At 34.4% G+C, this 16577-nt stretch overlaps 1 protein-coding gene across 1 annotated transcript in view; it reads left to right on the top strand.

Annotated features, from left to right (window-relative positions):
- Positions 1-16577, top strand: part of ARID2 (AT-rich interaction domain 2) — a 158453-nt gene that overhangs the window by 102548 nt on the left and 39328 nt on the right. Inside the window, exons 12-16 of the mRNA XM_057701724.1 lie at positions 1806-1887; positions 3751-3885; positions 4519-4715; positions 4972-7835; positions 15169-15317. Coding sequence (XP_057557707.1) covers positions 1806-1887; positions 3751-3885; positions 4519-4715; positions 4972-7835; positions 15169-15317 — 3427 coding nt within the window. The remainder of the gene's footprint in view (positions 1-1805; positions 1888-3750; positions 3886-4518; positions 4716-4971; positions 7836-15168; positions 15318-16577) is intronic.

Below are 16577 nucleotides of genomic sequence, written 5' to 3'. Positions count from 1 at the left end.
AACTCCTCTAATCCTCATGACGATCTATGAGGTCACCATACTGTGACTTTTCCCCATTTTATAGTCAGAGAGGTTAAGTAGCTTGCCCATGGTTGCACAGCTAGTGAATGGTGGAACTCTAGAGCCAGCCTTTCTGGGTACAGAGTCATACATTTAACCATATCTTACAGTGCTCTAAAGGATGGGTGAGAGTTAAGACTTTCTATTCCAAAGTGGTTAAAGAGCAATGTTGCAGGCAAAGCAGTTTTTTGAGTATCTGGAAATTGATTCCTTTTAAAGTGTAAGTGCCTTTGTACCCATTGGAATGTCTTCAGGTATCCTGAGGACAATGCTTCTCAGTTTGTGGCCACTTTTTATAGTAATTATACATTTCCAGTTTATGCTTTTAATTTAATTGTGGCTGTATCATTCTTCTTTATGCATTGTTTATAAAGTTTCTCATAATCTCAACATGGTTTCTAATGTTTCTTGCAATTGGTTGTTAATTGATTCAGATTTCAGTCAGAGTAGGGTACATTCTCAGAGTATAATTGATGAAGAAGAGGGAAGAAGATTTCTACATAGGTTTAGGCCCTAGAAAGTTATTTTCTTTAACAGTGTCATCAAGTTAGGAGGAGAAAAAAGATAGGCTGGGGTTGCACAAGGAAAATAATTTTGGTTCTAAGCATTATGTTCTGTTAGGACGCAGAATATCACAGCATGGCCTCTAAAATGGTGAGAGACCTGAATTCAAATTCAGCACTCCTAAAAGAAGGCTTTCCAGCTATACCAGCTTTTTTGTCTCCATCATGTCTTCCTTTGTGAACTTAATCTCTGAGCTTTAATTTTTTCATTTGCAAAATGGGGACAATTAAATTTAGAACTATATATAAGATTAAAACAAATCATGTAAACGTAAATGGTTTAATACAGAATAAATATTTACAAGTGTCTGGCTGCTGTTAGCTGTATCCCAGTGGAAGCCTGGGGTCTCATCAGACAAAGGTCAAGATTGCTTCAGATCATTCACAGGTTGAGCTGAGCTGTGGGTTCCAATAATTTAGAAATTCATTTGTTTCGTTTGAGGGCTCTGAGAAGTTTTGCCAAAAAATCACCTGAAAAAAAGTAGGTATACTTTTGTAGGTTTAAAAAGTAGAAATTAATAATGCTGATTCAATGATGAAACAGTATAATTTTTATCTATAAAAATGTAAGATTCATATTTTATCATAGTATGACTAAGTTTATATTATCTCATATTTTTTTGGCTGTCATCAGTTCCAGTATAGAAGTTAGCTATTTGTTCATCATATCTGGAAATTTAATATGTGCCACTTATAGAGTCAATATTAATCTTTTAAATTCAAAAGTTAAATTATTTTTGAAGCAATCTGCTTCTATAACTAAACTGAGAGATGCTTATTTACTGATGTATTGTGCTGTGTGACCTTGGGCTAGTTACTTTAATCAATTTGAGTCTCAATTTCTTTATACCACCTCACAGAAGAATTAAGAAAGATTATATAAAATTAAAACTGAGTGTCTGACAGTGGGAAAATTAGATTTTATATTAGTGAAATAATCCATGCTATTGTTATTATTTGAATGATTGTGAGGTTAAAATAGTTTGTATGAAGCATCTAAGACAGTGCCTGGTGTAACATGTACTCCATGGTAAGTTTCTTTCTGAAATTTGTATATTTTCAATATGTTTATACACCTTTTTAAAAGGTATTCGTTGTGAACATTAATTGGTTCAGTATCCATGAATTAAATATGGCATATAGTTTTAAAAAATGATGTAGCTAATGTATTTTTTTCTTTAGCTTCCAGAGCAGTTGTAGCACAGCATGTTGCTCCACCTCCAGGAATAGTGGAAATAGATAGTGAGAAGTTTGCTTGTCAGTGGTAAGTGGTTTATTTCTATTAAGGCTTTTTCCCTGGGAAGAATAAAGCAAATGAGAAAAGGAAATGAATTTGAGCAGTCATCCAGAATTTTACTCTATATTTCTTTTTAGTTAGAGTAGGATATCATTTATACAAAGAAAGGGCATTGTAAAATCACTTCACCTGTATTTTGGAATAGTTTGAAAAAAAATATTTATCAGAATCTTCAGAATTAAAATAGTCTTTGACTAGAATTTCATTAAATTACACCCCTTCTTTTCAAGTAGAATGTGTTAAAAAGTTATTTTTGACTTTGTGGAAAATAAGGTTTGTCAGATTATAGAATTTGTTTTTCTGAAATTAATGTTTTATTAAAACTGAATTGGACTAAGAAAATAGAACCAGATTTGCTGTTAAATGTCCCTTCTTTTTGATCAAAAGCAAAACTTCTTATTCACTGCTAGTTAATTTTTCCTTTTTGTGAGTAGTAAGGGGTAACTAATCAAATAAGAGAATAGCCAGTATGTCTACACTGAAATAGTCAACTTGAAAACAATATTTTCTTGAGAAGACTGACTGGTCACATCTCAGCCACTTTCTGAGAAAAAGAAATGTAGACTTGGTTAGATTTCATTGTTTTATGAATTTCAACTTTAATTCTTTAGAAGATTAGCAGGTTGAAATGTAAGATCACTTTTCAATGATGTATACTTTAAAGAATTTCTTTCTTTGACCCCTTTTCCCCCATTCTCTAACATTTTTCTCCCATCCCATGCTTCTGTCACTCTGTGTTTCATATTTTTGGTGCTTTCTTGTCTGTGTTCCTATGACAATTTTCTCTACTTTTCCACTTTTCTTAAATCAGGTTTATGGCAATATCTCTAATTTAATGCTTTTTCCTCGTGTTCTATATTGTTACACCTTGACCCTTTGTACTTGATGAATCTCTTCCAATAATATTTGGAAATATTTATCTTCTATATTGAAACCAAAAAAAGTTTTTTGTATCTGGTCTTTTTGAAAACTCAGTATTCAAAGGGTTATGAAAGTTGGAAAAAATAAGTACCACATCCAGTGTGAAATGTTATGTAGACTTGGTCTTATAAGTCTCAGTTGCATATTTCTGCCATTTCTAGGGAGGAGGAGAGAAGCGTTTTAAATTATTTTATCATAAATACCATTTGATTCAGTTGATAAGAATCGGCTGTAAGTTGGCCTGTCATGTATATGGTGAGTCCTAGAAAGAGTCCTGTAAGGATAATTAGGCCTCCAATTCTAACTAATAGGTGAAGTCACTTTATGACAAAGACAAACTGAAGTTTGAGTTACCTTGTAATTGATTAGGGATAGAGTCTCTGAGGTGGGGAGGGGCAGTGTGCAGCATGGGGAGTATCATTGTTTTAGGAAGTGGTTAAAAGCTTTGGGAGAGTTTTTTCTGAAGAAATTTGATTCAAGAGCAACAGAAATTTAACTTCAGTTTTTCCTCCATTTTTCACATTGCCAATAACTCATAATTGGGAACTTCTGTTATATTTTGATTATCACAAGACAGGAACCTGAGCATTCACTGAATAAAATTAATTTGTTGTAGAATATTTGTTGCCAACAGACCAACCCTGCTGATGTATTATTCGTATCCTGGTTTTTATATTTGTTGATAATGATTTTTTTATACTAAAATAAATGTGATTAAGTAGTTAATCTCACTTTATTTACTCTAAAACCTAGCATGTATTTTTGTTAATTACATATGAGACAGTGAAATTTGATTAATAGCCAAAATTATTAGTTTATAACACATTGCCTTCAAATGGTTTTGTATATTTAAGTATAGACTCTCCTATAGTATATTGCATAATGCCATGTATTTTTCTCCTCTTTTAGGTTAAATGCTCATTTTGAAGTAAATCCAGATTGTTCTGTCTCTCGAGCAGAAATGTATTCTGAGTACCTATCAACTTGCAGTAAATTGGCTCGTGGTGGAATCCTAACATCAACTGGATTTTATAAATGTCTTAGGTAGGATTTATATTTCTTAGCTTTGAAGTCAATTTTCATCATTTACAATACCCCTTGCTCTTTAGCGAACACACCAACTATCTACCTAGTTTTAAATATCTCCACTACTTGAAATTTTATATGGTTAGATTATAGTATGGTGCAAGTTTAAATTTACAAGGGAGTTTTGGAAATCACATCTGGTGTTTGTGTTTAAACATTACGAGGCTTATCAAAGAAAGAAAAGGAAGAAATTAAGTTTACTTTTTTCCTACCTACTTTTGAGTGTTAAAGACATGCTTTCACTCTTTTAAATCTTGAATAATAGTCTATAACTAATCTCTGTATTAAAATATGGCTTTTTGATATTTTGCAAAGTTCATAAAATAAACATTGCCTAGATGCAGCTTTTTTGTTAATTACAGTAGAATTATTTTAAACCCAACAATGTTAATGAATAATGATTTTTAAAATTGGAGAATCAACCTTTTATATTTAATTCCTTGCTTCCCACCCTTGCAGAATATGTGATTCATACTGGCTCATAATAAGTAGCAGTGAATATGCTGCTGCCATTTGTGTAAACATTGTTAGAAGTTAGCGTTTTTTGTTTATGTGCTAGTTATTAAAACTGAGTATGTGTTTCTGTTACAGAACGGTCTTTCCAAATCATACAGTGAAGAGAGTAGAGGATTCCAGTAACAACGGGCAGGCACATATTCATGTAGTAGGAGTAAAACGGAGGGCTATCCCACTTCCCATTCAGATGTACTATCAGCAGCAGCCTGTTTCTACTCCCGTTGTTCGTGTCGATTCTGTTCCTGATGTATCTCCAAGTCCTTCACCCGCAGGTATTTTTATTGTGTTTTAAATATTACCGATTTAATAAGACTAAATGAGAACGTATATTATATACATTTAAAATGCATAACTTTTTCTTGTTTTTCCAGTAGCATTTTATTTCTCGTTTTATTATTTTATCAGATTCATACAATGCAAAGTTGTTAATTCCTTAAAACTATTTTCTCTCAAATTAAGTAAAATAATTTCTACATGCAGCTTTTCAGTCATTTCATTGTGAATTTTGACTTTTCCCCATATTTTCAGGAATCCCTCACGGACCACAAACTGTAGGAAACCATTTTCAGAGGACTCCTGTTACCAACCAATCTTCAAGTTTGACTGCAACACAAATGTCTTTTCCAGTACAAGGTGTTCATACTGTGGCACAGACTGTTTCAAGAATTCCACCAAATCCTTCAGTTCATACCCACCAGCAGCAAAATGCTCCGGTGACTGTCATTCAAAATAAAGCTCCAATTCCTTGTGAAGTCGTTAAGGCTACAGTAATCCAGAATTCTATACCCCAGACAGCAGTTCCTGTTAGTATTGCTGTGGGAGGAGGAGCTGCACAGAGTTCTGTGGTTCAGAATCATAATACAGGGCCACAACCTGTTACAGTTGTAAATTCCCAGACATTGCTTCACCATCCATCTGTAATTCCACAACAGTCTCCATTACACACAGTGGTACCGGGACAGATACCTTCTGGCACTCCTGTTACAGTAATTCAACAAGCTGTCCCACAGAGTCATATATTTGGCAGAGTACAGAACATACCAGCATGTACTTCTACAGTTTCACAGGGTCAACAGTTAATCACCACATCACCCCAACCTGTGCAAACTTCATCTCAGCAGACATCAGCTGGTAGTCAGCCACAAGACACTGTTATTATAGCACCCCCGCAGTATGTAACGACTTCTGCATCCAATATTGTCTCAGCAACTTCAGTACAGAATTTTCAGGTAGCTACAGGACAAATGGTTACCATTGCTGGTGTCCCAAGTCCACAACCCTCAAGGGTAGGGTTTCAGAACATTGCACCAAAACCTCTCCCCTCTCAGCAAGTTTCATCAACGGTGGTACAACAGCCTATTCAACAACCACAGCAGCCAACCCAGCAAAGTGTAGTGATTGTAAGCCAGCCAGCTCAACAAGGTCCAACTTATGCACCAGCCATTCACCAAATTGTTCTTGCTAATCCAGCAGCTCTTCCAGCTGGTCAGGCAGTTCAGCTAACTGGACAACCAAACATTACTCCATCTTCCTCACCATCACCTGTCCCAGCTACTAATAACCAGGTCCCTACTGCCATGTCATCTTCTTCCACCGCTCAATCACAGGGACCACCTCCTACTGTCAGTCAAATGCTATCTGTGAAAAGGCAGCAACAGCAGCAGCATTCACCAGCACCCACACCACAACAGGTACAAGTACAAGTTCAGCAGCCACAACAAGTACAAATGCAAGTTCAACCACAGCAAGCGAATGCAGGAGTTGGTCAGCCTGCTTCTGGTGAGTCGAGTCTGATTAAACAGTTGCTGCTTCCAAAGCGTGGTCCTTCAACTCCAGGTGGTAAGCTTATTCTCCCAGCTCCACAGATTCCTCCCCCTAATAATGCAAGAGCTCCTAGCCCTCAGGTGGTATACCAGGTGGCCAATAATCAAGCAGCAGGTTTTGGAGTGCAGGGGCAAACTCCAGCTCAGCAGCTATTGGTTGGGCAGCAAAATGTTCAGTTGGTCCAAAGTGCAATGCCACCCACAGGGGGAGTGCAAACTGTGCCCATCTCGAACTTACAAATATTGCCAGGTCCGCTGATCTCAAATAGCCCAGCAACCATTTTCCAAGGGACCTCTGGCAACCAGGTAACCATAACAGTTGTGCCAAATACAAGTTTTGCAACTGCAACTGTAAGTCAGGGAAATGCAACTCAGCTCATTGCTCCAGCAGGAATTACCATGAGCGGGACCCAGGCAGGAGTTGGACTTCAGGTGCAAACGCTTCCAGCCACTCAAGCATCTCCAGCTGGACAATCATCTTGTACTACTGCTACTCCCCCATTCAAAGGTGATAAAATAATTTGCCAAAAGGAGGAGGAAGCAAAAGAAGCAACAGGTTTACATGTTCATGAACGTAAAATTGAAGTCATGGAGAACCCGTCCTGCAGACGAGGAACCACAAACACCAGCAACGGGGATACAAAGGAAAATGAAATGCAGGTGGGAAGTCTTTTAAATGGGAGAAAGTACAGTGACTCAAGTCTACCTCCTTCAAACTCAGGGAAAATTCAAAGTGAGGCTAATCAGTGCTCACTAATCAGTAATGGGCCATCGTTAGAATTAGGTGAGAATGGAGCATCTGGAAAACAGAACTCAGAACAAATGGACATACAGGATATTAAAAGTGATTTGAGAAAACCTCTAGTTAATGGAATCTGTGATTTTGATAAAGGAGATGGTTCTCATTTAAGCAAAAACATTCCAAATCACAAAACTTCCAATCATGTAGGAAATGGTGAGATATCTCCAGTGGAACCACAAGGGACGTTAGATGCCACTCAGCAAGATACTGCCAAAGGTGATCAACTAGAAAGAATTTCTAATGGACCTATATTAACTTTGGGTGGTTCGTCATCTGTGAGCAGTATACAGGAGGCTTCAAATGTGGCGACACAGCAGTTTAGTGGTACTGATTTGCCTAATGGACCTCTAGCTTCAAGTTTGAATTCAGATGTGCCTCAGCAACGCCCAAGTGTAGTTGTCTCACCACATTCTACAACCTCTGTTATACAGGGGCATCAAATCATAGCCGTTCCCCACTCAGGATCAAGAGTGTCCCATTCTCCTGCCCTGTCATCTGACGTTCGGTCTACAAATGGCACAGCAGAATGCAAAACTGTAAAGAGGCCAGCAGAGGATAATGATAGGGAAACAGTCACAGGAATTCCAAATAAAGTGGGAGTTAGAATTGTTACAATCAGTGACCCCAACAACGCTGGCTGCAGTGCAACAATGGTTGCGGTGCCAGCCGGAGCAGATCCAAGCACTGTAGCTAAAGTAGCAATAGAAAGTGCTGTTCAGCAAAAGCAGCAGCATCCACCAACATACGTACAGAATGTGGTCCCACAGGTGAGTCATTCTGTTACACTTCTCTTGCAGAAATCCTGATGTGTAAATATGATTTTAGGGGGAAATGCACTGTTTTTCCATGTTTTACCTTGAAAAGTTAATTGGGTCGGTTCATCAGTGTACTAAAGCTGTCGTGCTCTTTTATTTTTCTGTTTTTTTGTAATATTAAGCAATTTTCAGTTGTTAACTTTAGCACATGGTTTAAAGCATCTTTCTACTTTGGTATAGACCCAAATTAGTAATTTTGTAGAGCCAAGATAGAGAAGCATTTCTAATCTGACACCTTTTGGGGAGTTTTTAAAATGTAACTTAGTTTCCTTTGCGGGGGAGGGGCGGGGGAAGTTTGCTAAGAGTACTCCAAAAAGGAATTTCTGTATTTGATTTTGGCCTGAGTGTATTTTTGTGGCAGCTTTCACAGTACTTTTGTAAAAAAAAAAAAAAAAAAAGGTGAATTCGATAAGAATTTTATCAAGTGTATTCTTGTTATATTTATGTATTGAATTAATTGCCTTTATTCTTTAAAAAGGCTTATTTCTTACGATTTCAGTTTGTCTCAGCTATTCCGATATTTTAAATTTGTGTCTTATGCCTTTGCTCTGCTGCCATGTTTCTGCTGTTCCTTTTTTTAATATCTACTATCCCATCTCTGCGTGCCTTAGTAAATAAAAGTGTTTTCTAGAATCAGTGCTAATGAATTGAGGGTCCAGTCAGCCTGTAAAGATTTTAAGGACAATCTTGTATGCTATTTCCTGGATTACTACTTATTCATTCTCTCTTTCCTAATTGCTATGTACCCAGAACCTTTTGTGACTGTTGCCAACTCTGCTAGCATTCTTCTGGCTTGGGTTTCTTTTCTGTACTTAGGACGATTGTTGGTTATGCAGGTTGTTGGCATTGGTACCAAATCTGGATGGCGAAGCAGGGGTCGGGGGGGAGCAAAATGGAAGATGAAAAAACAAAGAATCCCTTGCTTCAGAACATGTCATTCACTAATATGCGTCTTTCTTCATGTGAATGGGTAAAGCTGCTCAGGGAGGCATAATGAGGTTTTTAATTCATATGTTAGTATTATTTAGCTCTATTTCAAGATACCTAAACAGGTTGAGTATTCTTTAGTGAATGTTATGTACATGGCAATAATTAATATGGAGTTTTGGTGGAAAATACTAAATCATTTTTACTCAAACTTTTACAGGTTGAGTTTTTCATTTATTAATAAGCACACTAAATTTTTTTAAAATAATGCAATATCTAACATATAGTAAGCATTCAACACATTGTTTTTTTATATTTAATAATTTCCCAGTTCATCTTGATTATGTGTTTGACTTTTTTTTCCTTTTAGATTCCTATATAATCCAAAAGAGTTACAGTAGATGAAGCCAGATTAGAGGAAAAACTCCATTACTGTGGAATTGTTTTCATCCACCCTCATTTGTTGTTCAATAATGATACCTAAATAACAAAAAACGAACAACAATGCTAGCTGAGACTAGGACCTGTGTTAGGAATTTTGCACTAAAGCATGTTGTCATTTAATCCTCTAAGAAACTCTATTAGGTAAAAATTATAATTTCTGTTTTAGAAATGAGGCCCCACAATGCTAAATAACTTGCCCAAGGTTACCAGCTAATATGAGGTAGCACCAGGACTGAAACCTGGGTGTGTCTGAAACCGAAACTCATGCTCTTAGCCCATTTCTCCACTATTATAAAAGATTTCTTTGTAATATCCCTTTTATATGTAATAACCCTTTTATGGATTATCTTAACTGCTAGGTTATAGGATGTGAGTACCACTGAATGATCATTTTAGGATATTAATGCTAGAATTTAACAGATTGGACATATATACATCTAATTCAAACCATAAAATAATATATTCTATTCCTAATCTGAAAAATGTGTATAAACTTTTATGTATTCTCCCCGAGGATGTAGTTTATTTAAAATAGCTACAGTTTTTATTTCTATAGTTGGTATTTGGTTGGCATGTAGAAATTTAAAACTTTGCAAGGAAAAAGAGACCTAGCATATATGGTGTCTATGAGAATGAGAAATGAAAACACAGGATGGCTATGTATAACTCTTAGCACAGTGCCTGCTACATGATCTGGTACTCAGTAGTGGGGCAAGTATATTTTATCTTTATATATAGGATAAGGTACCTATAAAAGCTAAAAAATTACCGACTGTTCAAGATGACATCATAAGTTTCCTTTGAAGGGAGGCTGTTGGGCCTTCTTAAGAGCCTGCTAATAAAAAACCATTTCCGTTGTTTCCCAGATTCTTTAAATTTCTTTATGTACTCTTAAAGTTGCATTTTAGACCTTGGTTTAACACCATTTTGTTCACTATTTGAATTGGTACTTTAAAGGGGTAGATGAAATAGAGGAATTTAAATGTGATTTTTTTTTAGCCATGCCTTGTTATTTCCACCGTTTCAAGGGATCTGGGGATGTTAAGGAGGTACCTTTCCCCCAGGAAGGGACTTCCAGACTTGCAGAATGCTCTGGGCTGGAAAGACTGCAGGGTAAAATGTCCCTGCTGAGAATGGCCGGCAGGTAATCCTTCCTAATACCATTGTTATTTTTCTTTTCTCAGTTTTTTTCCTTCTCACTCCCATTAATTAGCTGTGTTAATTTCATTACAGAAAAAAATTCTAGCAACAAATAAAGGAGAAATATATATGAAAGTAAATGATATAACAGTAGATTTTGTGTGTAAGTAGTATTTAGCCGGGTAGGTTATATAAATACAAAATAAATTGTACTTAGCTTCAAGGCTAAGCTTCTTTGTTTGTAACTACTTGTCTTCAGTCTATTACATTTGCAAGTTAGAGTGCAAGAATATGGATACTGTTTCCAAAAGCCCTACTCTTCCAGTATTCATGAATTTGTATCTCCTGGAGGCGTAATACTAGATTGGCATATAAAATAATAAAAATGGAATAAAATGTTATCAATACTTACCTAAAGACTTGTCTTTTTCAGGAGCATGTAAAACACATGTTGAATATATTGGTATCTGTTCATCCTGTGATCTGATGCCATGCCTAATTCTTGTATATAAAAATAATTTACTTAAGGATGTACTTATGTAAAGCATTTTATAGATGCTGCTCCTCAGTCTCCTGTCCTTCATACATGAATCCTTTCTGAAATTGTGCTAACACTGAATATGGGTATCTTCCTGGTCCCTTTCTTTCTTTGATAAAGAGTTTGAAAAGTTACCCAACCCATCAGAAAGCATATCTGCAGCCTCAAGGGAGCGGCGTTTAGTCATAGCCATAGAAAATCATTTTAGCAAGAGTCACAAGTATCTCATTTTAATGTTTTTTATTTTTTAAAGAGTATTATTGCTCAGATTTGTAGACTAGTAGTACATTGTAATAATTAAGAAAGTGATTACCCCTAAATGTATTTATTTTTGCTTACATTTCATTGTGTTCTTATAAAACAGGCTTGGTATGTATTGATTATCTGGTTATACTTAATAAGAGGAAAAAACTTGATAGCTTAGGAAAATGAGGGGATATTAGAGCAGAAAGAGCCTATAGAAAGAGTCCATAACCTTCATTTATAAGAGTTGAATTAACTTCCCCTTACTCACAAGGATCTCTTTTCCAGTGATTTCTGTCATTGTCTTAATCCTGTTCTCTAAAGATCTGTACTACATTTAGACTAAATGTAACCTCTTTTATATCACATTTAGAGTAGATCTAATTCTTGTTCCTTACAAGCGTTTAAAAGTCTCTCTCCTTACTTTCCTCCTCTTTAGGTGTCTTTCCCTAATTCTCTCAGTTAGACCTTATGTGTTACAGTGTCTGGCTTATTCATCATCCTCTCTACCTCGACCGATTCCGTGTTTTAAGTGCCTTTCAAACTGTGTAGCTAGAATTGAACACAGTATTTCATTGCTACTTAGTAAAGAATTCTGAGAAGAATGAATTATGGCTGTAGTTTTTCTAACACAGTTTGAATGTTTAAATTTTAGTCTTATTCTAAGGCTTTTTTAAAGCTTAATATTAATAAGAAAATAAGCATTTAAGAACTTCAAATCCCAAGTTGTATATCAGAAAATATCATCAGTACAAGTCTAGAATTTTCAACCATAGTTTATTCTTGAAAGGATAATAAAGGAAGGCAAGATTATAATTTCTTATTTTAACAAAAATATCTTTGCCAAAAATAAAACTGCTACATTAACATTTTTAGATGATTTTACATTACAAAAGGAATCAGAATTATTTCATATTCTTTATGTAATTTTACTTTTCTAGTCACACATTGCTGGAGAGGTACTATAACATGAAAAATTAGTTCTACCTCAGTAGAAGAGAGCAATGGTAAACAACTTTCCAGGAGTGATCATTCCAAAAACATGATTTTGAGACCTACTTTTACATTTACGTTTGAGTTAGGGTTATGGTTAATGGTTGGCCACTTTTACATCCTAAAAGAAATATATTTTGTGTCTTATGTAAGAGACCTGGTTCTTAAAACATAATTTAAGTAGTACTTTGAAAAACATGCAATACAATACAAACAGCCTGTTTAAAAATTAGTTTTGTTGAAAGACATGTGTAACTTATAATATTAGGAGGAAACCTAAAAATACTAACTCCTTTAGTCAAAGAAAATATCAGTCTTGGAATTTCTCATTTGGTACCTTTTTATAAGTACTTTAATTCTCTTTGTTTCATTGATATATTTATCTCTTTGATTTTTTTGTTGTTATTTGTTTACTTTTTATTGTGAAAAATTTTAAACATACGCAAAGGTAGAGCCAATAAGCCTCCATGTATCCTTCACCCAGCTTTAAATATTGTCACCATTTTGCCTTTCTAGTTTCATCTTTTCCTCACCACCATTTTTTTCCCTGAAGTAAAATAAATCCCGTACGTTATTTCATTTCACCAATGAATACTTTGGTGTATATTTATAAGTACTTTAAAATATATGTAAATATATATAGTCATTATACCAAATCACAGCTAACAAAAATAGTAGTTTCTTAATATTCTGTGACACCCAGTTCATGCTCAGTGTTCCCTAGTTGTCTTTAAAAATATGTTATTTTAAACTGTTTAAATTAGCATCCACAAGTTTTCGACACATTGCCTTTGGTTACTATGTCTTTTATTCATTCTTAATTTAACAGCTTGGAATAACTTCAGACATCTTTGCCATATCCCTCATTAATCATTAACAATAGGGGCTAAAATACCCTATGATTCCTTGTTATTCAGCTTTTCTGTATGACACCAGTAAGAGTTCTGTAATGAAGAAAAAAAAATAGGATAAAGCTTTGTTCGCACTTATAAAAACAAAAATAAGCTTAATTTACAAATATATGACAAGACAGTCAATAAAATACCTAATGCAAATGGTAATAGTGTAGGGAAGCAGAAAGTTCATTCTGAAGGAATTTGATAGCTCTGACAAATTTACCCTTTAATTAAAATTCTGGGATTATATTTTGTGTAACTCTTCAGTATTTGTATTTGGCTCAAACTGATCCTCTTGGTTACTTCTACTTATTAGAATTTCCTGGATTTTTTATGCACTATTTTCATCTTAAGGAAATAATTTGCCTTTTTTTTTTTTTTTTTGTAAATAGGTTGATTTTAATGTTATCTTCCCTTCCTTTCTCTCTGATCCTCTACTCCACCCCCACCCCCCACTTCTGCTTTCTCACTGTTATTTTTATGCCTTTAAGAATCTGCAGGTGAATGATTGTCAGATCCATGTTCCCAGCTTTAACTTTTACTGATAGATAATTGCACTTATTGATCTGTCCCTGTCCCCAAAGTTAACTCATCATCTTTCCTCCAAAATATGATTTCTCTCTAGACTTCTCTGTTAGCATAAATAATAGTAGTGACAATTGCCATTTATTGAGAATCAGAGCTAGGCTCTTCATGTATAGTTTCTCTAATCTTCCCACCATCCCATAAGTTAGATTTTATTACCCACACTTTACAGATGAGGGAATTGAGGATCAGAGAGATTAAGTAATTTGCCTAGGGTCACATAGCTAGTTAAAAGGTAGATTGAAATTCTGAGTCCTGATCTGCCTAGCTGGAAAGTCTGTATCCTACCCATGATACCTCTACTGCCCTAAAATGCTTTTCATACATGTATATGTTTTCATACTAACAATATTGTAAAATCATAAGGGTAGGACCCTGTTACAGAAACAACTTCAATCACATCCCAAAGTAGGTTTTTTTTTTCCCCTTTAGAGCTTAGAACTCAAAAGTTCTTATGACTTCACATTTCTAAGAAGCTTTTCTTTTGGCATTTTATTCTCTTCTTTTTTTCATTTCTATGCTATGGCCTTATATTTGTGTTTTGTCCATTTTTTAAAAAATTACGACTTTCAATAAGAGGTTTTCAGCAATGTTTAACTTAATTGTGCTCCACTCTTTCCAATATTACCTTATAAATAAACAAATATACTTAATATTTTCCCAAAGTTTAAATGTATTGCCTTTATACAATGCTTTGGAAATGGTGTGCTACCATTTCTGTGAGAAAGTTAATATTTTTTCCTTTGTGGTGTGTATGTTATGAGTGAAATCTGAGTTAAACTTCAAAGAAAATGTATTGCCTCAAATTGTTTTAAGCTACATTATAATTATGTGTTTTTCAGAGAGAAAGGGTGGAATATAGGAGAGGAAAAAAATGTAGCTTTTATTTAAGACTTATGCATACAATTAGAATCCTTTTACTAATATGATTGATCAAAATTTATAACCAAGCAACTTTAAATACTAAAATTGTTAGTTAAAATAACTTTTGCTGCAAAGTGATATTTACAACATTCTGCTTATATGGTTGCATCATTTTTAACACCTGAAATTCCCTTTGCTTTTTACTGTAGTTTTATATTCATTAAAATCTTAAAGGAAATATTATGCAAAGAAGTAATAATTTGCAGTTGCTTTTTTCTTGTTAAGAATATATATACGTAAATCAAATAGTTGCATTTATAATAAATTTATTTCCCATTTTAATCTATAATTATGTTTCTACCCAATTTATTACTATAAAAAAATCTTAATTCTAAAAATCTTAATTCTGTGACAGTAACAACAATATGATCTTGCCTGTGTAATTCATATGAAATGAATTTGACTTCCTAAACATATTTCTAAGATTAGTTATCTCTTTGAAGAGTTTCTAAAAGATAATTATTAAAACTACAAATGTAAATTTTATATGTTTGAAGTGCATAACTATCAATGTCATCAAATTTAAGCCTATGCTATAAGATATGAATGTTTTTCAATGTCTGTTCACAAACGCTGTGGTTGTGCTTTTTCACAGAACACTCCTATGACACCTTCACCAGCTGTTCAAGTGCAGAGCCAGCCTAACAGTTCTCAGCCTTCTCCATTCAGTGCATCTAGTCAACATGGAGATCCAGTGAGAAAACCTGGGCACAACTTCATGTGTCTGTGGCAATCTTGTAAAAAGTAAATGGCAATTCTGTTTGCTATATGTAAATGCTCTTTATTCTGGGATTCCTTCGTATTTAAATTTCTGTCATCTGTAGTTTCACGAAAATTTTCTCTTGAAACCACTAACTTTTTAACAGAAATATTTTATGTTAAAAGTGATATTTACGTAGATCCAGTGGTACCTAAGCCAAGAAATTTATGTAAATGGTAGAAAGAGCTTCATTGCCTTATGGTAGTTATTAGAGAATATTTCAGTATCAGTTTTTAACTAAAGAAAATCAGCTAAGAATTTGATTTTTTTATTTGGCTATGAAAAGAGATAGGTTTTTAAAAGTGACTTGAAGTTAGTGGCAGTCAGAATTTCTATATAACAGAAACTTAAAGATAATCTGCTAGGAAGAATGGTTTGTCTTAAATTTGAGTTTGAGATGGACACCCCATGAAAAATTTTAAAGCCATGTTATCTCACAGCTTAATAACGAAGATGAACAATAAGTGGAATTGAACTTCTTAAACAAGGCTTTCTTAGACTTGAAGGAAAACTTGAGAATAATATTGAACTTGAGAATAATATTGTTTAAACAAAAATCTCAGTTCCTTTAACAGTACTCAGCAAGAACCTTTGCCTTGTCACTTTTTAGAGCTTAGGACTAAGGCACTTGCCTTGATAGACGTAATAGCCTTCACTTTTGTAGGTATCAAAGACTCCATTTTACTTTTCCTAGCTATAGCAGAAATTACCACATCCTTTCAAAAATTGTATTTGCTATTCATAATTTTTATGATATAGGTATCTTTTATATATAGATTTGTTCTCGGATTGTGGCTATCAGTGTAGCCCAGGGATTATTAATAGCATGCAAAATTTCTTTAGACAGTGTTTATCAAACTTTAAATCTCAACCCAGTAGTGGGGTTATGAAATCATTTTGGCGGGTCTTCCAGGAGGGTTTTGCTTGTTTTTCTTTTCAATGAAAAAGTGAATGAAATATATCAGATTCCATTATGTTGGTAAGGATAAGTATTGTTTTCAGTTATATATGTATATAGGTATGTATATCTAGGTCATAGTGTAAAATCTGTCCAAAAGTTTGTTTAAAATTGGTACCTTAGGTTCTCTCTGATTATTACTTTTGTTTATTTAATTTGACCATCTTTTGTTTTAAGTTTATCTTGTAAGTTAATTTGAAACTTTTTCACTGATGTCAAATTCTAATCTTTACTTTTTTTAGATTTTGTTTTTGTTTTTCCATTGCAAAATAGTAGCTGATGGAGT

Source organism: Hippopotamus amphibius, chromosome 12 (assembly GCF_030028045.1).
Source record: "Hippopotamus amphibius kiboko isolate mHipAmp2 chromosome 12, mHipAmp2.hap2, whole genome shotgun sequence".
Classification (NCBI taxonomy): domain Eukaryota; kingdom Metazoa; phylum Chordata; class Mammalia; order Artiodactyla; family Hippopotamidae; genus Hippopotamus; species Hippopotamus amphibius.
Note: the sequence above shows the minus strand (reverse complement) of the source record. Positions and strands in the feature narration are given on the sequence as shown.